The 21,790-nt window shown below is 36.1% G+C and overlaps 1 protein-coding gene across 7 annotated transcripts in view; it reads right to left on the bottom strand.

Moving 5' to 3' along the window:
* Positions 1-1,249: 1,249 nt before the first annotated feature.
* Positions 1,250-21,790, bottom strand: part of SMARCA2 (SWI/SNF related, matrix associated, actin dependent regulator of chromatin, subfamily a, member 2) — a 116,615-nt gene continuing 96,074 nt past the window's right edge. For 6 of the 7 annotated variants that reach the window (XM_054282926.1, XM_054282958.1, XM_054282917.1 and 3 more), the window contains 6 exons: positions 18,682-18,899; positions 9,297-9,402; positions 7,984-8,085; positions 4,050-4,182; positions 2,788-2,930; positions 1,250-2,147 (listed from right to left, as the gene is read on the bottom strand). In XM_054282926.1, coding sequence (XP_054138901.1) covers positions 2,112-2,147; positions 2,788-2,930; positions 4,050-4,182; positions 7,984-8,085; positions 9,297-9,402; positions 18,682-18,899 — 738 coding nt within the window. In that variant the 3' untranslated portion in view covers positions 1,250-2,111. Of the gene's footprint in view, positions 2,148-2,787; positions 2,931-4,049; positions 4,183-7,983; positions 8,086-9,296; positions 9,403-18,681; positions 18,900-20,692; positions 20,800-21,790 lie in introns of those variants that run through there. The other variant, XM_054282968.1, reaches the window with a different exon arrangement.

The raw sequence follows: 21,790 nt of genomic DNA on the forward strand, positions 1-21,790 counted from the left end.
CTGGTTTTGCCTTCCATGCACCTTCCCTTTCCCAAAACTAATTCACATCAACAAGATGCCTTTGAGCCCACTCTTCTTCGTGCTGAATAGTGCCAGCTTTCTCAGACTCCCTATGTATGTCACGTGCTCCAGTCCTTGAACTATGTCAGTATCCCTTTCCTGGACTTGAGTCTCCAGTATGTCCATGTCTTCTCTTCAGATGCAGTCCACTACTGGACAAAGCACTCCAGATACATCTGAACAGTGCTGAGGTGAAGGTAAGGATCTCCTCTCTGCACCTGCTGGCAACACTCCCCCTAATACAGTCCAGGATACCTTCTTTGCAAAAATAATGCACTCATGTTCATTGTTGGCTCACACACTGTTGGCTCACTTGGTGTCCACCAGGACTTGGTTCTTTGCAATGCCGCTTCAGACACTTGGTAGCATCAATGTGAGCCTCTGTGATCAATGAAACCTCTCTGTGAAATACTGGGTCTTCAATTCACACTAGGAATAAAATGTTTGAAATTGCTGAAGCTAAGCAAAGCTGACTTCTCTCAGTGCAGGGCTAATATAATCAAATGGGCACCAGCCCAACTTACTGATCACTCTTCAAGCGAGCTACAGAAATCTGAAACAGTTACCATACTGCAAGGCAGCATGAAGAGCTTTACTGGAGACACTCTCAGAAGTTCATATAAGAAAGAAATGTTCTGCTTACAAAGAGGCTTCTATGCTTGTACATTTTTTACACAAGATATGCTCAAATCTAAGTTTTGATTTTGCAGAGTAGCAATGTTAACTGCAAATATATAGTTCAAATGTGTAGATTACTGCATCATGTTGCATCAACACTGTGATACCTCAAGATAAGACTTTAAATAAACTGACTTCTGGGTGGTCTGACTGCCTGCATAACTAATTGTATTCATGTCCACTAAGGCATATGGATATATATTTCCAGAAAGAAAAATAAAAAAAATATTTTATTGCTTTATCACTTTAATTGTAAATAAGTAATGAATTATGCTTTTATTTCAAGGTACCAGTCTTCTACTTCAATTTTATTTTTCTTTAACATGTATCGCATATCTTCCCTCCATCTCAGAAGACACTTTTATGATATTTGAATTTTACACTGAGGAAGGACCAAAGTGGACTTCTCTGCAGGAGATACTCCTGCTCTCTCATTGCTATTACAAAAATATTTTTGTGGAACTTGTAACACAAGGCTGCATCTCTTTATTAGGAAAACACCAACACCACATTCTTCAAAATTACTGGAATTTTATTTGCCTCAGGCTTATGACTTGCAACCAAAGACATTGTGCAAAGAAAGCAAAGATTAAGTACACTTTAGGGAAAAGGTGATAATCCACATTGGTAACATAGAAGATCAGTCTGATGAAAGAAGCCATACGTTACACTATATAGATTGCAATATTCAATAGCATTTTTAAACCAACTTCTTTAATAGAGAAAAAAAAGTTAAGCAAAGTTTACAGTAGACATAAATTTGATACAATTCAAAAAGGCTTTTTCTGAAGATCATCAAGCATAAAGTGGAAAAATGTATATGGGGTAAGGTGTATGAAAGCTAACTACTGAACATTTATAAGCTATTAAACAAAGTCGCATATATGTACCACAGTGTAAAAAACCAATACAGGACAAATAAAAAATTTGAAAACGGCCTGATGAAAAATAAAATAACCAGTGGTTTTGAATGACTTCTCCTGGTTATCAATGCTACAAAAGACTTTTTTTTTGTTGCCTTTCTGATGCCACTGAAAAAAACCTTATCAAATGATAAAACCAGGCACAATCAAACCATTAACAAGTCAAAACCAGCCCATAGAAATATACTATCAACCCACATTTTCCCTCAAAAGGTTTCTTTGTTGTTTTTTTGAGGCCCATTTGGTCACAATATGTTACATTTTTTTGCCTTTTTTACACCATGATATCATACGTTTGTCTGGCACTATCCTAAAGCTAATTTATAGAGAATGAGAATACAGAAACAACCCGATGTCTATTTGACAAAAAGAATTCACTGGGTGTAAAATAGGAGAAAAGAGAAGAGAAGGGGAAGGGGTCAGTTCTGCCAAGAAAATAAACCCTATGGATCACTCATCATCACTTCCGCTTGCTTCCGACTGGTCCTAGAGGTAAGAGACACAAGACAAGTCAGAAATTCTTTCCAGCTATTCTGTGGAATTTGTTAAAGAAGGAAAAATAAAAGGAAGTATGAGGAAGAAATATGACAATTAAAGTGACAAATCAAGATAGCCTGAAGAAAGGTACTGTGTTATGTAGTATTTCTCTTTCATGAAATTTCATCTAATTGCTGTAGACTTCTTTAGAGAGGAAAGACAGAGAGTCAAGAAACACCAGCTCTTTCTTTCTATCCAGACATTTAAAAACAATTGGCAAGACATCTATTTTCATTTGTTGCAATAATAGAAGCACCCACTAAAACAAAGGTAAAAAATAATCAAGCTGTAAGTTTTTCATCTGTGGACAAAAGCAAACAGACCATGAGACTTAAAGGTTCAATGAATGTAGGAACAGCTCAAAGAAATAAGATCCAAACTTCTTAGACTTCTTGTCTTCCAGCACTGGGATCAGATCTCATAAACACACTCAGGTACAGTTAACACCCCCACCCAATTTTCTCAGGATGATCACTACAAGTTAAATACGTGCTTAAGCATGAATAGTTGAGAATTTTGACAGCAAGCAGGACAGGGCAGAGACGCAATCACTGCAACCACTTCCACAGTCTCACTGAACAAAACTTACATTTTCATCTTGATCCTCATCACTATCATCATCACTCACGACAGGCTTGGCTTTTGCTCTGCTTTGCCTCTTCTTGCCTTTTCCTTTCTCCCGACTTTTTTCATCCTTCTTATTCAACTTGATTTTGACTTTCACTGATTTTGCTGCAAAAAGTTCAACAGCGTACATTATTGTAACATTCACATATCAACTTTAAATGCTGTCTCTTGTTCACAGAAATTCACCTCTAGTAGCAGCCTGAAAAGGCATTCCCCTCTGACTTTACAAGGACTGTGGAACAAAAAGCAAGAGGTATTTGCTTTTATTTCTCTTGTTTTTAATAGTTATAACGCTAATATATTAATCTATAAAGATTAACTTTTAGATGACCATATCCATTTTCATTTGATTCTCAGAATGTGTGGTATACACAGGTAGTATACGGTCCTTTGAAAAGATATACATTTAAAAGTATTTTCTTCCTTACCACAGAAATATTTAGCCTTTGTATAAACAGACTTTTTTTTTTTGTATTTTAAAGTACAGAAATTCTGTGTGGAGGTTACTGGTGAATTTTGAGTTAACACGTTTCTGGAAGTACATGTTATTCTGATTCCAGAATATCCACTCACTTCCAAATGATCTACTGAAGCTGCATGCTTAGCACACATGTGTGACACACTTGTAAGGGTAACTCAGGGCCAAGCAATACAGCTTCTGTAACCAGAGAAAAGGGGTAGTTGGAATTTGGATAGATGTACTGGATGGCACAAAGCGCAATGAAGGAATCCATCCTTCTCCACTTCATCATGTTTCCAAACCTACAGTGACTTAATGAGCATTCTGAAACAATCAGAGTTTCACTTAGTCCTTGTCACACTGAAGAGTGTTTTCAACATCATCTGGTTCTTAACCATATGATGAACTTTGTATGTCACATCGTGCCTGAAGGTTGACCGCTTGCCAATAAAGATCGTCTCCAGCCTTTCTAGGCACTTCCATTTACAAACAGCATGAACAGGCCCTGAAGGGCTTATAAACAATTATGGTTGCCCACAAAGCACCTCTACAAATTGCTTCTTGCTTAGGAGTAATTTAAATAGAAGTAAGCCAGAACACCAAGCTGAGAGACCAAAACAATGTTACACCTAAGCAACCTTAGTAAGAAACTTCTTCTACCAACAGAATATAGAACCTTATAATCAGTCTCCATGCAAAAGCAGCAAAACCTGCTCTTCCATCCCCTGATATATTTCCTTGTCAGTATCTAGCTGGGGACTCACATTCTGATTCCGATTCTTCTTCCTCATCTTCTTCTTCATCATCATTGCTTTCATCCTCACTTTCTTCTTCTTTGGCTATCTTCTGTCGTGCACTTTTGAACACAGACTGAAGAACAATGGAATCCTCATAGATCTACAGTACAGGTACAAACCTCTGTTAGAACTATGAAGTCAAGCAGAATCAAAAATTCACAGCATAGACCTAAATTTCCAGTGCAAGTCTACAGGATACATGGCCTTTTCAAATACCAAGCAGTAATGTCTGTTGCATGAATTGTATAAGAAATGCCAGCATTTACTCCTCATGCTCTAAATTAAGAAATCTGTCAGTAGTGAGCTGCAAAGAAACAACTCTTACAAGGTATTACATCTAAAACGTCTAGTTAATGTTTTTCTTATTATTTCTACTACCATAGGAACTATTGTGCATTTTCATCAGATCATAACACCCTTGAAAACCTGCCAAAGGAACAGACTTCAGTAGTAAGCAGCATAATTAAAACACGAGTTATCATCTGACAATATAGTTAATAATGACAAACGGCTAACCCTCATTTAATTATCTTTAGTTTTTTTCTGGAATTCAAAGAGGCTACAAGGAAAATAATTTATCCCAAGCAGCTCATCCCTTCCTTCCTCTCAGATTTAAAAAGACTGAAAAAAAAAAAAATGAGGCTTCCTCTGAACTGAACATGCGCTCTCAAACATTCTCTAGTATCCAGAGTATCTTGGGTACATTAGATTTTCTCTTTAACCTCCAGCAGGAGGGGATTCTCAAGAGTGACTACTTTTGGCTTGTAACACATTTCTTAGATTTAACGAAGTAAAAATCTTTCTGTGTTGCTGAGTATCAGATTTTTTGTCATCTACTGAACAAATGACCTTGTGTGGGTTTTTTGGTACAATGTCAGAAGACAAGCGCTGCACAATTCAGCTTAAAAAAATTAAGAATCATTCCTAGAAGAGTACAAAGTCACAAACTGTATTTGATTTTATCATCATCATCATCATCATCATCATCATCATCATCTACCTTGGCTGTCTGTCATTCTACTCCTATGGTTAAATGACACACTTCCTTGTATAAGGCGACATGAGGTATTTGTGACAAAAATAATGGAAGGATTTTGGCTGCCATTATGCAGTCTGTATCCTAAATGTGATACAAGTGCTCTAATACTTTGTGGGTTCAACAAGCTGAATTAGATAAAAGTTTGTTTAGAATACTTAACATGAAATATCCAATTCCTACTTTTCTCACTTGACCACTAAGTGTTTTTTTTGAAAAACTGCCTTTCACTGTGCATTGCTCCCCATTCTCTGGGTTCCTCTGTGCTTTTTGTTTTGATATGTTTGACTGCTCTTAATCATGGTAAAATTTTTATGTATCTATTATCAATAAAAAATAATGCTCTCCTACCTTACAACATTAGTGAGCTATGAGACTCCAGAACTTCCTTCCTTAAAGTCAAATAATAATTGACTTTTTCTTATACCTACTTCTTTTCAAATCAGCTATAGATAGAACCTACCAAGTTCCTCTTGAGAACTATTTACTTTTCATATACATAAACCTAGCATATTAATTGTTCTTAGGAATGGCTCTTTCAACTAACCTTCTCTTTCTCACAAAAACACTTTTCTAAGAGGAAAAGAATGAAAGACCTGTACAACATTCTATTTTTTTTAATGTTGGCCACTACATATTTAGGGCATCAATGTGACCTAGACTTTCAAACAGTTTTCTAATGAAATACAGAGGTTTCAAAAATTATTTTAACCTTCTTTATCTGGAATTACTTGCAATATTCTTATATATTTTGATACACAAAAACCCCACTGTGGGTGCTTCACGAATAGCTGTGCAAATAGAAATTTTATTATTTTGACAGAAACCCAATTCCAACAGGTTTCAAAAAATCAAGCAACCATGACAGTAGAACTTCCTTCACAAAGGGAGAAGCAACAACAAAAGAACTTCACAACAAATTACAACATTCATGAGAAATCTTTTGTTTGAAGAGACATACAAACATCTTTAACCCTGTACGCATCTGTGTGTGATTTGACTACTATAACTTGAAAAGCTTTTTAAAACACTGAAGTTTTATTGAGGACAAAAGCCTAAACACATAAAGTCATTCTATCCATGAAAACCCTGAATATGGTTCTATCTCAGATGAAACTGCTTTACGCCAAGGAAAAGCAGCAGGCACCACAATAAGAGAACACTTGAAGTTCACTGAGTGCTTAAACAACTACATGAATTAGCCCTTTTGTTTTGAGTGCACACGCAAATAATCTAATTTACTGAAGTGAATTGTAATGTCAGAGCAAATGTAGACCAGGACTATGACAAAGAACACAAGGTATCATGGAAGCCTGGAAAACTGGAGGACTACTGCAGAAGTGTCCTGCAACTCAGGGTAAATCAAAATGAATGCTCTGAGAACTTTACATAAAAAAAAAAAAAAAGAAAAAAACCCCAACAGAGTAGCAATATCTAGTAACACTTCTATCCACTCAGTATTATTCCTCCCAATTCTACCATTTCTGCCTAACAAGACACCAGTTTTCTGTAAGCAGGTTGAGTATTCTGATGTGAATAATTTCGTTATTTTCCCCATTTCACTACTGTGGTTTTTTTACCTCTTTTTATCTCCTCTACCGAACTTTACCATTTTCTGAAGTCTCATTTATACTTTTTGTTAGTAACTTTCCTTCACTTTTTTCCCCTCTCTTGTTATAATTAGATACTTAGAGCCATTTTACTGCTATATGAGTAAGCAGTAAACTGAAAATCTACATCTGAATATGTAGCAAAATTTTGTCCTAAGAATTCTACCATAATTAATTTACTTTAAAAAATATTTTCAGCTGATTTGTAGTTGTTTCCATGTAACTGAAGACAGTAAAAAATCCCATGTACATATTAGAGAAATAATAATTTTTTCTGTCTCTTGGTATCAAAATAAATCACTAAATGATGAACTGACTCCAACAATTCTTCATAATAAATTCCATACTAATTTTTAATTCTCAAAATCTAATGTAAACTCCCCAATTTAGCTAAATGTTATCATTAATGTTTAGAAATTTTAAGAAAACATTCATTATTGGCAGCATCATCATTCAGCTTACTTTTATTTAGTCTTCAAATAAGATCTTTTTTTTATCTCTTTCATGTTAGGAAAGCTGTCTTCAGGGTCTCTGGTCAATTGAATATTGTGCTTGCATCACACTTTTGTATCTCATGTTTAAAAAAAATCATCCAAGACTGTGTTTCACTGTATTGTGAGACAACTTTCTTATCTATCTGATATTTCATATCTGCCATCCAAATTTCATAGTTCTTCCTTTTCCATCAGCACACTGCTCCAAATTTTGAGCCCATTCGTCTGTGCTAAACATCTGTTAGAGTTTGCCTTCTAAACTGAGACTCATCTTTCAATAATAAAAGAAATTTCAAAAAACAGATGCTTCAGAGGCTACATAGATCTTTACTGATGGACATTCCTGAATTTTTATCTTCCATTAGCAGAACTGAAAAGCCTTCTATGATGTATTTCCTCAACATCCTGTCCTAGAGCTGTACTGTTACATCTGCTACTTCTGTGATCCACTGTGGAAAACCTAAACTGATGTATCACTCCACACACTGCTTTTCACCACAGATTCAAAGAGTCTTACTGCAGCTTTAAATACACACAGATCAGAAAAAACTGATCTGAGAATTAACGCTAAAAACAAATTTTCTGAAAATACACACTGCAGCAGTGTCCAGTGAATTCTGGATTCTAAAAATGTGGACATTTTTCTCTACTCAAAGTAAGAACTGAAACAGAGAGTTTATATACAAAAATAGTAATCAACAAGCACTAAAAATGTTAGATAGGGAAACCCGTACGTTTAACAGAAATTAACTCATTCAGACCTGAGATCCCTCCAAGTTGAATGTCTGTGCATTGTGACACAGCAACATGACATCTTTTTCCAAATCCCCAAGACTCCGATATTTATGGTTGCGAATTCTTTCCTGTTGCATTTGTTGAGGAAATGAAGACAAGTATTTATAGGCAGTGAGGAAAGAAGAACAGCAGAGAGGAAAATTAATTAATATTTGATTCAACACACTAAAAGCTTTCTCTTAAAAAATTTTACCTAAGCATCAAGAAAAGTATCTGCTTAAAACGTAGAATGTCTTCAACCATGTTGTTAGCATATTATTCAAGAAATGCATCAACGTAAAACAGCAAAAAATGAGCAATTTCTTTGTGAACTGTAAGGGTTAAAAGCAAGAGAAATTGAGCTCTTTAGGTAAAAGAATTCCAGTTTTGTCTTTCTAGGAAAGAAACCCAGTAACTGTAACACAAGTGAAAGATATAGAATTATGACATCACATAAGCTGTAACATGCCACCTAGACCCCATCTACATAACTCTGTTTGGATCTGACCTGGCTCTTCCAAGGTATGAGGTTAGGGTCTAGAAGGGAAGCCCTGTGAGGTGCCAGCTGAGATCACTTGGTCTGTTCGGCCTGGAGAGGAGGAGACTTATGGGAGACCTGATTGTGGTCTACACTTCCTTATGAGGGGAAGTGCAGGGGCAGGCACTGAACTCTTCTCTGTGTTGACCAATGTTAAGACCTGAGGGAATGGCCTGAAGTTGTGTCAGGGAGGTTTAGGCTGGATATCAGGAAAAAGTTCTTCACCCAGAGAGTGGCTGGGCACTGGAAGAGGCTCCCCAGAGAAGCGGCCAGAGCACCAGGCCTGACAGAGTTCAAAAACTGTTTGGACAATGCTCTCAGGCACATGGTGTGATTCCTGGGGTGTCCTGTGCAGGGCCAGGAGTTGGACGTGATGATATGTGTCCACCACTTCTAATTCAGGATTTTTATGGTTCTATGATTTTAAATGTAAGTAGAGGTATATTCCTGTAGAACTATGAAATCTTTGTCAACAGCGTGTTTTTTACCAAATCTGTTGACAGATTCACAATTAGGTCTTTGCAAAAAAGGCACTGAGATATCATCCCTGTCACATTACTATAGTTTGATTAGGCCTTGAAATTACAGTGATACACTGCAATATACGCCAAACAAAATTACTAACAAATTGCGTGACAATGTTTAAAGTCTAACCCACCAATACAGGTGGCATGTTATTTTAAAAACAATGTTATAGTCACACTTCTGTAAAACAAAAATAAATGGAGGAACCTGCACTTCCAAAATTCCACTATTTCTTACCTTTATCTTTTTGAAGTCCACTGGTTTCCTAATCAATTCATAATATTCTGGTAGTTCTTTCCTAGACGGGAGCTGAATGAAGACTTCACTTAGCTGCCGTCCTGAACTGTTGAGAAAAATAAAGCCATACAGAAAGGAATTATTACAACTTTCTCACAAAACACACACACACTATCTGATAGTGAGAAAAAAATTAAAATAATGGAATAATGTTTTTTCTTTCAAAAAATTAGAAACTGAACCCTGATTTTTAAATTTGGTACAGATCATTAACTTACAGTTTGGAATTTGAAACTGTTGTCCTAACATACCATTAATATGTCATTGACATCTATCATCACTAGAGATGAATATGTAGAAGAGGCTTTATGAAAGAAGAATTAGGATTTGCATCTAAATTCCACAGTCTTTTGCTGAGTACACTCTTATTGTTTCCTTGTTCAGTAATTTTTAGAAATTCTCCCTTCTGTCACTCTTTAAGTTTGTCTTCTTCTTGATCACTATATAGTTAATCTTGTAATTCTTCATTATAGTAAACCATACTGATTTCCATTATACTATATGCTGATTGCTATTACACTAACTTGATGTTACAACCAAAAAAACGAGTAACTTCTATTAATGACTGTTGGGTTTCTGGGAAGATCACTCCAACTAAATTGAAAATCGCTACTGCCATTTTTACTTCTTCATTCATTTGAAATAAAGCAACAGATTTTCTACAAAACTTTTATACTATCGGAACATTGCCTATAACTCAGATGTGTCTGTTCATCCTCTTTTAATAGCTATTATAACACTTTTGTATTGAGGATCTTTTTTTTTTAATTTTCTTATTTATCATTTTCCAAATAACACATGGCTACAAGTCACCTTGAAAGAAAATGTGCTGATGACACTTATGGGTTTAGTTGGTTTTGTGTTGTTTTTCGTTGGGTTTTTTCCCCCATGTGCATATAACTTTCACAGAGCAGCAGAAAAAAGCAGTCCTGTGAAGAGCTACACACAGCATTCACAAGCATTTCCCAGTTCACATTCACATGCTTACTTCTCTCCCAGCTACTCCAGAAAGGCCCTGTTTTCTCAGCTGAATTTTCAGACAGTATCTCAGGAACATCAAACTCCACAGGAGTTGGGCAAGAAGGCTACCAATTACTGGTTTTCCCCTGGGCTTTCTCTTGCAACACCCTTCAGAGTGGTGTAGGATCTTACCAGACATTAAACTAAAAAACTAAAGGTTAACTGAAGCAATTCTGCAATGGAAAATAAAGATGATAAAAAGCATAAAGCAGGCAACAGCTCTCCCCTTTATGGAAGTAATGAATGCTTACTATACAGAATGCATTTCTTAATGCCTGAGGTAACATCAGAATTTGAGAAGGTACTATTTTTCTTATAGACCTGATAGATTAATTAATAAGAAGGAATAAACAGATTTTCCTCATTTCTTTTCTGGTGCTCACCTAATCCACTATTTTTTATTCTTCTCAGTTTGGTGCTGAGACAATGCTGCTCCTTCCATCACAGAGGACAGTAATGTAAATACTCTAATTGCAGACTGCTAATCAGCACTATTCTACAGAAATTTTGACACCAACAGGCAGCTAGACTATTTTTTTGTTCAACAGAGACCTAGAAACCAAAAGCCTCTGTCTCATCCTGTACAGCTGTGTCAGACTCCCAGCAGCAGTGGCGGCAGCAGCAGCCCTTGCCTGCTCAGCAGTAGCTGCCAAGCTGCCTCCTGGGTCTCAGCAAGGTTCTGGCACACACCTGAGTGTGCTCCTGGGTGTGGCTGGTGCAGGTGAGACAAGGCAGTGGGCATGTGGTGCATCCATGTTCCAGGAGAGGACAGTGAAGTCTAGGTATTCCTCCTACAACTTACAGCCATTGGGACAGATACCCACAGAGAGCACTGGCAGCTCAGCAGCAGCTACTAGCAACTTCACCCAACAGATCTAATTTATTTGGGAAAAACCCTGTTAATGAAATAGACAAAAGCATACAATGGCCAGGTAACTGCCACAGCCGAGTCTTACTTATTTTTCTCCTCCCAGCAAATAACTGTGAAATTTTGGCCACTGCACATGCCATCTCCTTTGGTATGGACTCACACATTCATTACTTTTTACTTCCCCTGTCCAAATGTTTATAGAATGGATTTAAAGGCACCAGCCTTGTTCTTCACCTGTGTCTGTGTCATGCTACATGACAGAACTTGTCTTCATCACAGACTGCCTTCACAGTGAAACTGGAAGCAATACAAGGAAAAGCAATGCATTACATATACATTCTACACAACTGACTGAATTAATGTGTGTTTCTACTCATTTGAAATTTGAGGATTGCATTTTTATTTGGTTTTGGTTTTTTTTTGGTTCACAGAGGGAAGTGTTGAGTAACAGCTGCAAGTGAGATCAGTGGAATTTCTTCTGAACATACACAACACTATGAAAACCAGCAACTGGATCTCAGGTGCCCAAAGAGTATCTTAAAACTTAAGTTTCTATTCCCTGTTTATAAAATGAACATAAAATACTCCAAAAGAAGTACTATATCTGCAAAACATTCAGATTCCTTAGGAGCATTATACAGAAGCCTAGGGAGAATTCAGCTATTCCTAAGTGATCAGTGCCCACCTTTTACATGTAAGGCAATGATTGTGAGGAAAGCAAAACAAAACAAAGCAGTATCCTCTTGCACCATTACACAGCACACTGTAATTTACCTGTCTGCACTGGGGTACACTATGAGTGTGGATTAGCTATATAGAAGGACTATCACTGCTGTGTTTTATTTCAGCAGCCTTAACAGAAATTCCAATTTGAGTAAAATTACTGAACCACTGATGCTGGGTTTCTTCAACTGTGCTTCAGAGTCTAATACTGAACAGAATTACTTCAGTAAAAATGAAACAGCCACTAATAAATGAATTCTGATCAAATTTTGGAACATGTTTAGCCTATTTGTCCTACTGATGTAGTTTCTGGTAATTATAGCTTTTTATCTCATGGCTGTATTCTTTTCTTTTTTTACATTCACATTCTCTTACACACTCACCCTTATATGGTATTTTATATTAAAAATACAACTCATAAATTATTAAACAGCAATATTCCATTTTCGAAGTGCAAACCCAGCCAACTATGATTTGTTCACACATTCTATTAAACTAAGAATGCCATAGAAAACCCTCAAGATTTTTCTTGATAATTAATTACTGAAAATCACTTATGGTCATGAAAGAAAAAGCATTAAGGACATGACAGAAGACTACAGCCTGATTTTTGTCTACTCAGATCAATAACAGCTTATTTTGTTCTATCATTTTTATAGAACCTACTCTCACAAAGAAGTATTATCGTGCACTCCCATTGTATACGTGCATACATACTATAAACTAATGGGATCTTTTCTAACAATCTCAAATCGCTGTGTTGTGGATACAGTAGGTGAAAATCAGTAATTATTAATGCAACTCTGATTTTAATCATTTTGCTCACTTATGTAATTAGAAAATAATAACCACAACAACTACCACATAAAAATCATGTGCAGTAAAAAAAAAAAATCACTTATGGTTGCCTAGCAACTAGCAGGCTACGTGCAGAAAAGAAGGACCAGAATAAATTAAAAGATCTGACTGTGAAAGAACTGTGACAGTTCATTGCTACTGCATCAGCTCAACATGCTAGTCCCATGTGTGCTCACATTAAAAACACCTGCATACTGCATAAGTTAAAACAGCATTAAGAAATACTGCTTATTTAGAAAATGTTTTTTGCCTAGAAAAATATTTGTGTGCAATGTTTTTAATTGTCTCTCATTTCTGTCAAATGGCTTACAAGATGCATACAAGCATATAATTCCACCCTTTCAGTCAGTATCATCTTTGGGGAAATGAAATGCAGGAACCCATTTGTATGAGGCTCTTTTTTATATTTGTTTTCCCTGGAAGTATTTAGCCAGAAACTGATTTGGTGGTGCCAGGCAATAGGATGAGAGGGAACATGTAGATACCAATGCACAGAAAAATTTCACCTTAATATGAGGAAGAACTGCTTTACTGTGTGGGTGACCATGCACTGAAACAGATGGCCCAGAGACTGTGGAGTTTCTCTCAGTGGAGACATTCAAGAAATGTCTGGAGCAACCCTGTGTCATGTGCCTTGGGATGACCCTGTCTGAGCAGGGAGGCTGGACCAGATGACCTGCTGTAGTCCCACCCAAACTGATCCATTCTGTGGTTCTATGATTTTGTGGTGTGAAAACATAACATACATAACATATGATTCCAATATATTAATTTCTATGGACATTCCCAATTTTGGAGGGTAAGAAAGACAAATTAAAAGCATGGGAACTGTAAAAACATGTGACAATAATGTTGGACTGATGCAGTGCAACTTGCTCTCTTCTAAACACATGTTTTACACTGCAAGGCTAGAATAAGGTACAAGGGTGTAACGGCATTTAAATCTTAGTTTAAGAAGTAATTGCAACAAAATCTCAGATTACTATGTTTTGCAAATGGAGTCTGCAAGGTGAAGCTTTACTTGGGAAAATCAGGATCAATGTGTAACTGGAAACATGTTTCCAAGTCCCTGAATCTAGGGTCCTCTTACTGTACATAATCATATAGAACTTTTTTAAATCAAGGAACAAAGGCCAAATCTATCTAGTTATTTCTATCCCACCATTCCATATGGAAAGATTACAGAACTCTTAATTAACAACTTGTATGAATTAATAAATGCTTCCAGTCATATAACCTTGTGACCACCATCTTGTACTTTTACATATTTTTACACTTTCTATATTTATGCGTTCCTTCTTTCCCAAGTGTGGGAAAGTGAGAGCAACCATCTTCCCCTCTCAAGACTGGATAAACAAACCAAGCTGCATCCTCTTTTTAAGTTCTCCCATGCTACTTATCACTGAAGTAATTAACTTTTCTTGGTGTAAACAAATCTTTCTTGAATGGAAAAGCATGCAGGTACCATATACAAGCTTTAACAGTATCACATATAATGACATACACCCATAATGAGCATTTCCATGTCCACATATGCAATAGTGCCACAATAAGGCTCCTGTTTTCTTATGTCTGGACAATATTGATGGATCATAGTTGGTTTTGACCAATAATTTCTCAGGTAATTCTTCTCCTGTCAGTTCCACCTGAACTGGCACTTGAATCAGAAGAAATGTTTCTGAATTTCCTATTTTTTGGTACTTATTTGAGCACCATATAATGCACTCTGAGATAGTGTACTTCATGCCACTTCTTTTACTCCAGACATAACTGTGTCCAGTCTGCTGCGATTAACACACCGCTATGCTGTTTTACTTCTGGTCAGGACATTACTCATTTTTAATACATATCATAAATATATTGTGATCTAGGCCAACACCAATTCTCCAAGACCTCCTTTTCAGTTTATCAGTGCCTTTTTAAACAGTGCCTTCAGCTAGGTATTTTTACTTATTTTCACTCAGATTAATGAGCTTACTCATGGATCTTTCTTTCATACTAGTTTGTAATGTTCCTATGGTACCCTAAAAATGCTTTAGCAAAACTGTAGAATCATAATCTGGGTCAGTAAAGACCTTTGAAGATAAACTAGTTGAACTTCTCTGCTGTGGGTGAACAGAGGCATCTTTCACTAGATCAGATAACTAGAAGTCAGAGGATTCTGACCATCTTTTCTTTCCTACTTTTGCTTCATTACAGATCTATTCCCTATTTTAAATGAGTATAGATGAAACCTACATTAATTCAGCTTTGACTATTATGGCAAAGCAGTGTAGAAGAATAAAAAAGGATCGGAATCTGCAGTACCACTACATGTTTTATGGTTTGATACCGAAAGCTGAGTAATGAGATCACAGGTGCAGTTTAAAAAGGTGGCAGTGACTTCAATAGTAATTTCTATTTAATGATTTGGAGCATGTACCCTACAGTTCTTCAGACTGAGGTATCAGCTATCTGTTTCCAGTTTAACAAAGATAAATATGAAGATAAAATAAAGAAAAGCCTGTCAACATGAAGAAAATCTTGAAGCACATCACTCCATATTGAAATCCAATGCAAAAGAGACTGCATAAATCAAGTACTGCCAACTTGTCAAAGACCTCAACAACTCTCACACCAAAGGCACTGAAGCAGTGCAAGCTCAACATTCTCAGTGTCCTCCATCTTTGTCCTTTTTCTCCTTTTTAAACTATTTTCCTTATTATATGGGGCACATCCTAGACACCATAATTTCAGGAAACGAATGCTGGCCATCAGTCAAATCAAATCTCACCGCAGTTTTTTCTCCTTCTCTAGAAATACCCAAAGAAAACCAGCTTTTACTTGTAAATTGCTCTCAAAGAACTATTAAACTTATTGCCAATGGAATGTTTCATTAAAATCAACATCACATTGTGATTCACAATGGGATATTGGAGGATTGCTAAACTGTACTGCATGAAAGAGAAAAATAGAAATTAAATGGTCAAAATTGTATTGAGGACATGGAGGAAGAGCAAATTGACCTCAATACTGACTTCCACTTTCTTGCATCGAGTTCTTTATCTGAGGTTTACAGGTTCTGGGATAATGACCTCTGCATTCCTTTTTTTGAGAATCATATGCTGCATTTATTCACACTAAAAATTTACCTAAAATATTGCTAATATGTCTGTTTAAACTAGTTTTGATCTTCATATTTAAGTTTGACCGTGCATTTACTATTTACTAAAGCTCATTGTTTGTATTACTGAAATCTTTAGCTTTCCTTGACAGACACAATTTTTTTGGATGCTTTTTAAGTAAGGGAGGAAGGGTGGTACTTTTCCCCAGTCATTTACAACTAAAGTCAAGTTCTAGACAGTTATGAAAGCACTTGAAGAATCCTTCCCTGCATCAACATTAGACAGTGCCACTACAGAAAAGCAGCCAACTAGAATTTCAGATTTTTGTTAGCACCATGGATTTTACTTTTTTTTTTTTTAAGGCTTTAATAAGAACAGAAATATGGTTCTGTATTTAAAAGCAACTCTTCTCAAAAGCAAGGGAAAACATGAGATAAAGCATGGAGAGACTTAATAGCTTAGTAATGTATTCTTTTCACTTTTTTTTTGTGGACTTTATTCTTTATTATAAACTTACTAAAGATTGTAGAATTGGCTTTTACAAAGTAACTCAGCCCTAAGTCAGTAAGATTTTGAATGTGTATCACCTGATCACCTTTTGGGACACATTCAGTTCTCCATAGCTCAGATGAGCCCTCTGGACTTATCATAAAGAAAAGATGAACATCTTTTAGCACTGATTTAAGCTAAAGACAATGATGATTTCAAACATTCAAATACTAAATACATGAAACCCAATTTTTTTCCCCAGATGAAACTCATGGCCTACTTTTCTTCCAATTAACCTGTCCCTCTATACTTGCCCCAATTGCCTTCACACTCACAAAAGCCCAGAGCTGAACAAACACTGAACCCCCCACAAAACTGAACGGTTCCAATGCCTAAAACACACTTAATTCTACAGCTGCAAATCCTGAAAATATTAATTGAACTCTAGAGCAAGTTAACGCCAAATATTTTAAGATATTTAAAGTTCCCTGATGCCTAAATTTGTAATACTATTTTTTCATAGTATTAGGTGGTTTGATGTTCTCTCACAAGAAAATTAGAATGCAGAAACTTGGAACTCCTCCTTATAACTTACAGCACTGAAGAGCTCAGTTTAAGATGTATTTTTAATTCCTAACAGAACAGAGGTCCATACACTTTTTCAATTGGAAGTTATTTTGTCTTGGATAAATGTGGGCTCGAGGGAAAGGAAACAGTATGCCTTGTCACTATACAATAGCTCAGCTGTTAACTTTTTTTGACTTAAATCAGATAGGAACTTCCTGGGGGCACAAACATCAGGTAAAAATCTTTAACCTCCCCAGAAGCCATCAGTTACTATCAGTAGCTATTCCCTACTGAAGGCTAGTGGAAGCAACTTTACTTGCTCTTTCAAAAGTGAGAAGTAGATATCCTGATCAGAAGTGCTTGTTGCTTCAAAAGAAGGTTCAAGGCCAAGGGTCCAAAATTCAGAGATGCCTCCTTCCAGTCCTAACTGAAATATCTAAACTTAAACACTTCTCCCTTCTCAGCTATTCTGTTAACTGAGAGTCACAGCAAACCAAATACATTGAGATTGTAGTCAGCTTCTTGCTCATCATGTTTGTTGATATGAATGCTGTTGCAATACAATAAGATACTTTTTGATGTACTCTCTAAAGAGCCCACAGATCACAGAATGGTTCATTTTTAACAGTTATGTCCGAAAAACCTCAGAGATCACAGCAGTGTGTGCTTCCCCAAGTACCACCCAAACTACCCTTGAGCTAGAACAGATGCAGACCTAGAACTGTAGCAGCAAAAAAGGGCAGAGTGAAGTTGCCGTTTAAAGTAAGCAACTGAAAGTTGTTTACAGGTAAGAAATACATTGCTACATCTAGATGCAGTCACCTAATGCAAATACTTCTTGATTTTCTCTCAATGCATTTAGTATTAACTTAGTTTATAAGAGGTGCTATATGATCTACGTAATTCAATGCACAGCAAAGAAGGCATAAGCACACAAGAAGGCTTTACTGATTTTTGGCAGATACAAACTGAGTTTAAATACAAGTTTTGCAATCAAGTCTGATTCAAAGACATTATGAAATAATTCTTAATTTCTTGCTAATGAAGCATAGGTGATTTGCAGTTTGAAAATCTGCAAAACAGAAGTCTTCAAATGACATTTCAGTTTAGAAAGAGTATTTTTCCCTGAAGTCTAATTATTTTGCATATTTTTATGCTGAAAATGGGGATTTCTTGACAAACAGGCTCCCACCTCTGATGTTTCAGTATTTCTGTATTTTTACTTTTGGCAGCTCTAATGCTCGTGATATGAGCCCTACACATTTTGGCCAGTGTTTCAGTCTTTCATTGTAAGATCCATGTAAACTTGAATTAATAAATCTGTAGCCATGTCTTTGAAAAGATGCTTCAACACATGCTCACTAAATTGAAGGAAAACCCTGCTCAAGCTGAATGTTCTTAAGTACACACCTTAAGCAGAATTATTTCATTCCTAAGCAGAAACTCTACACTTACTTTTTTCTTACTTTTTAAAATTGTGTTTCAACAACCTTCTATCAGATGGGTCTAAAAAAAACTCCACAAAGCTTGAGACTTTCAGGATCAGGCCCTAAGAGGAATTACTCTTCAGAAAACAGTGTCAACATGTCTTTCTAAAGACTGAAAAATACCAAGTCGTTATAAAAGGCAGAGAATGGTGTCAGCAGGGAGGGAGAGAGCACATGTAATAGAGATAGACTGTCTCCAAACTCACCTGTCCTTGTAGTTTATCACAGTATCAATAATGGCATTCATTTGTTTTGTCAGTTTGGGTGGATTGGGCGACAACTTCTCTGCAGGAGGTCTGCCTCTTCTTTTCTTGGCTTTCTCTCCATCCTCCTTCCCAGAGTCCTTATCCACGTTTCTTCGTCTCTTTCGCTTCTTAAGCCGGACTTCCTCTTCCATTTCCTCCAAATTGCCGTCTTCAATTGCCTGACAACCATGGATTCAAAAAGTATGATTTTTAAACAAAAGAGATATTGCAAAGGGAAATAACAAAATATATTTAAAAACAACAATAAAAACCCTCTGCAATTCCATAGAATGCAGATAATTTGACTCTAAATATTCTGTTTATTTACAAACAAGAATACAAGAAACTGACCGACTAGCAATCAAAGAGACACAAACATTAACTTTTCCTAAGGATCCCACTATAATCTAAACATGTTCTTTTATCTGAACCTTGAATTCTGCACCAAATCACATTTCACACATATTGACCTGGGGTATTGTCTCAGTAAATGTACAGAAAGCATTCATTTTCTCACACCAGTGTCACTTCTGGGTTACACAGTTCCATGCAAAACAGACTTTGATACCACTTGTTTTCAAACAGGACAGTCTAAATTGTGCTCAGCTCCCAAAGCCAGTTCACATGCAGTTCTTTGCGCATATGCACAAAAGAGAGATACTTTATGTAGTAACAACTCCTCTTCTAAGCCTTCAAAGCAACTTTTAAATCACCTAAATGTTAAAATCATCTCAAAATGTATAATTTTCTTCAGGAATAGGAACCATGAGGTAGGAAGAAGCACTGCCAGTATAGTGGTTTGCTGTAAACAGGACTCATAACATGGAATACATAAAACCCATCCCACAAACTAAACCATATACACAGTCACAGGCAATTAACACTAATTTCAACTGTTTCAATTACCTGGATGTATGCTTTTAACCAGACCCAGCAGCTCTACAAAGAGGGAAAAAAATTGCTACAAAAAAACCAAACTAGGAATAGAGGGAACCTGTTCACACACATTATCAGATCCACATCATAAAGCAAGAAGCTGAACTTTTTGTGATTTGAGAAAGCAAGCAAAAGAAATAAAAATACCAGGTCATAAGACAACTGAAATTAAAAATAACAAGTAAAATAAAAGAAAAAAATCTTAAAACTACAGCTCTCTGATTAATGCTTTCTCAGAACATAACTAATGTTGATATTTGTCACTTTTGCTTCTCAATATTGCCTTGAGTACATGCAAATGCTAATCAACCCCTTCTCGTAGCTGAAAGAGCTCTAATCCTAAGGCAATTACCTTCATTTCTCCACAGCACCAAACATGGCTAATATTTATGATCATGTGAGCATAACAATCAATATAAAAAAGTGATTACAGCCCAGACATAATTTTTCTCAATTGTGCACAATGTCTCTTCAAAAACATTTTGTGAACAAAACCTGATGCACAACACAAAATAACCTGGCATGTTTAAAAAAACAGTGGGATTTTGAAATCCGTTTCCTATGCATCCTCCGATGTGCAAATCCACAGGCAAACACAAAAGCAGAATCCTGTGAGACAGCCTGAAACTAGGCCTTAATAATCAAAAGACAATTTACATCATGCTTCTAGCATTCAGATATTCACTATGAAGGAGGCTCGAGATCTGATGAGTTAGGAAGAAAGAAGAAGGGGAAAAAAAAAATCTGCACACAAATTCATTAATATTCATCTGGCTAAAGCAGGACACGCGCTATAAACCACTGAGGCTAATGAAGATTAAGAAAAGGAAATTTCTCTGCATATCTTGGAAGCTAGAAAAGCTAACAATAAATACAGCATGCAAGGCTGTCAACAGTTAATGTCATTGCTCTCCTCAAGCACTCAGTTGTACACTGAAATACGGAGAACACCGACTTTTGATGTGTTACACACCTACACATGCCTGTGATGTAGTTCTACTGAATCTTCAAGACGGCAATGAAAAAGGATATTTACCTTACCACTATCAGCAGGCCGGCTATCGGAAATCACAGTTAGTGGGGATAAAATTAACAAGCCAGCAAAGCAGCGAGCTGCTAGTCTCTTCATCAGCTGATCAGGAAAAAAAAGAGAGCTGGGGAAAGGCTATGTTTTCATATACAAGTAATTTTATTTTACTGAAAATTTAATACTGAAAGGATTGTGGATACTGAAATCTGCTGTTTCATTCTACCTACTACAAGGCCTGAAGCCTTCCTCCTTCAGCTGGTTTTAATATTGACAACTACTTATCATATTTCTCTCCTTATTACTCTAAGCATTCCAATCAAATTTTTAACTGATTCTTGTTATTACTTTAATAATAATAGCACAGTTAGACAATTTCATGCATGATTTTAAAACTGAAATTGCTTGCATGCATTTTAAAGATTCTTTCATTACAGAAAATGTATTCCTACTGCCCTACAGAGAATAGATCAAGTTTTGGTTACTGAAACTGATACAATAACCTATTCTGATTTAAAATAAATAAATAAAAAATAAAACCAACCAAGTAATCATTCTGTCAACTTTGTTAACTTTTTCTGTTAACATTTTTCTGTCCTTCAGAAAACTTCACTTAACTACATATTTATATTTTTGCTTGCTAAACAGATTTTCTACCACCAAAAAGACAATCACAGTGGTTTTGTCATCACAGAATTTATAACATCTCACTTAGAATTCTGCATAAAAGTTTTGGTTAGAGTAGGCAGTATTTTGGGAAATAAATATTAGCAAAAAGAAAAGATAAAAGCTGGGATTTTTAAAAATATTACATATACCAATTTAGTAAAGACAAATGATAAAAATAAAACCCAAGTAAACTAACATATACTCTTGCACTCTTAAAATCAGTAGCTAGCAGGTAGCAAAGGAAGTCTTAGCAAATTACAAATCTATCATCAAACATTAAACTTTCTATTTAGCCAGTAATAAATCAATCAATTACTATATTAAGTTTTCAAAACTTCCATGTATCAATGTAAACTCAGACAGCTTTAAGGTCTTAGTGACCCCAGTCGAAAATCATTTGACAATACAAGCAGTACAAAAATGTTGCTATTACAACTC

Source organism: Melozone crissalis, unplaced genomic scaffold, assembly GCF_028551555.1.
Source record: "Melozone crissalis strain CALT ecotype California unplaced genomic scaffold, PUWL_Pcris_2 ptg000005l_1, whole genome shotgun sequence".
Lineage (NCBI taxonomy): Eukaryota > Metazoa > Chordata > Aves > Passeriformes > Passerellidae > Melozone > Melozone crissalis.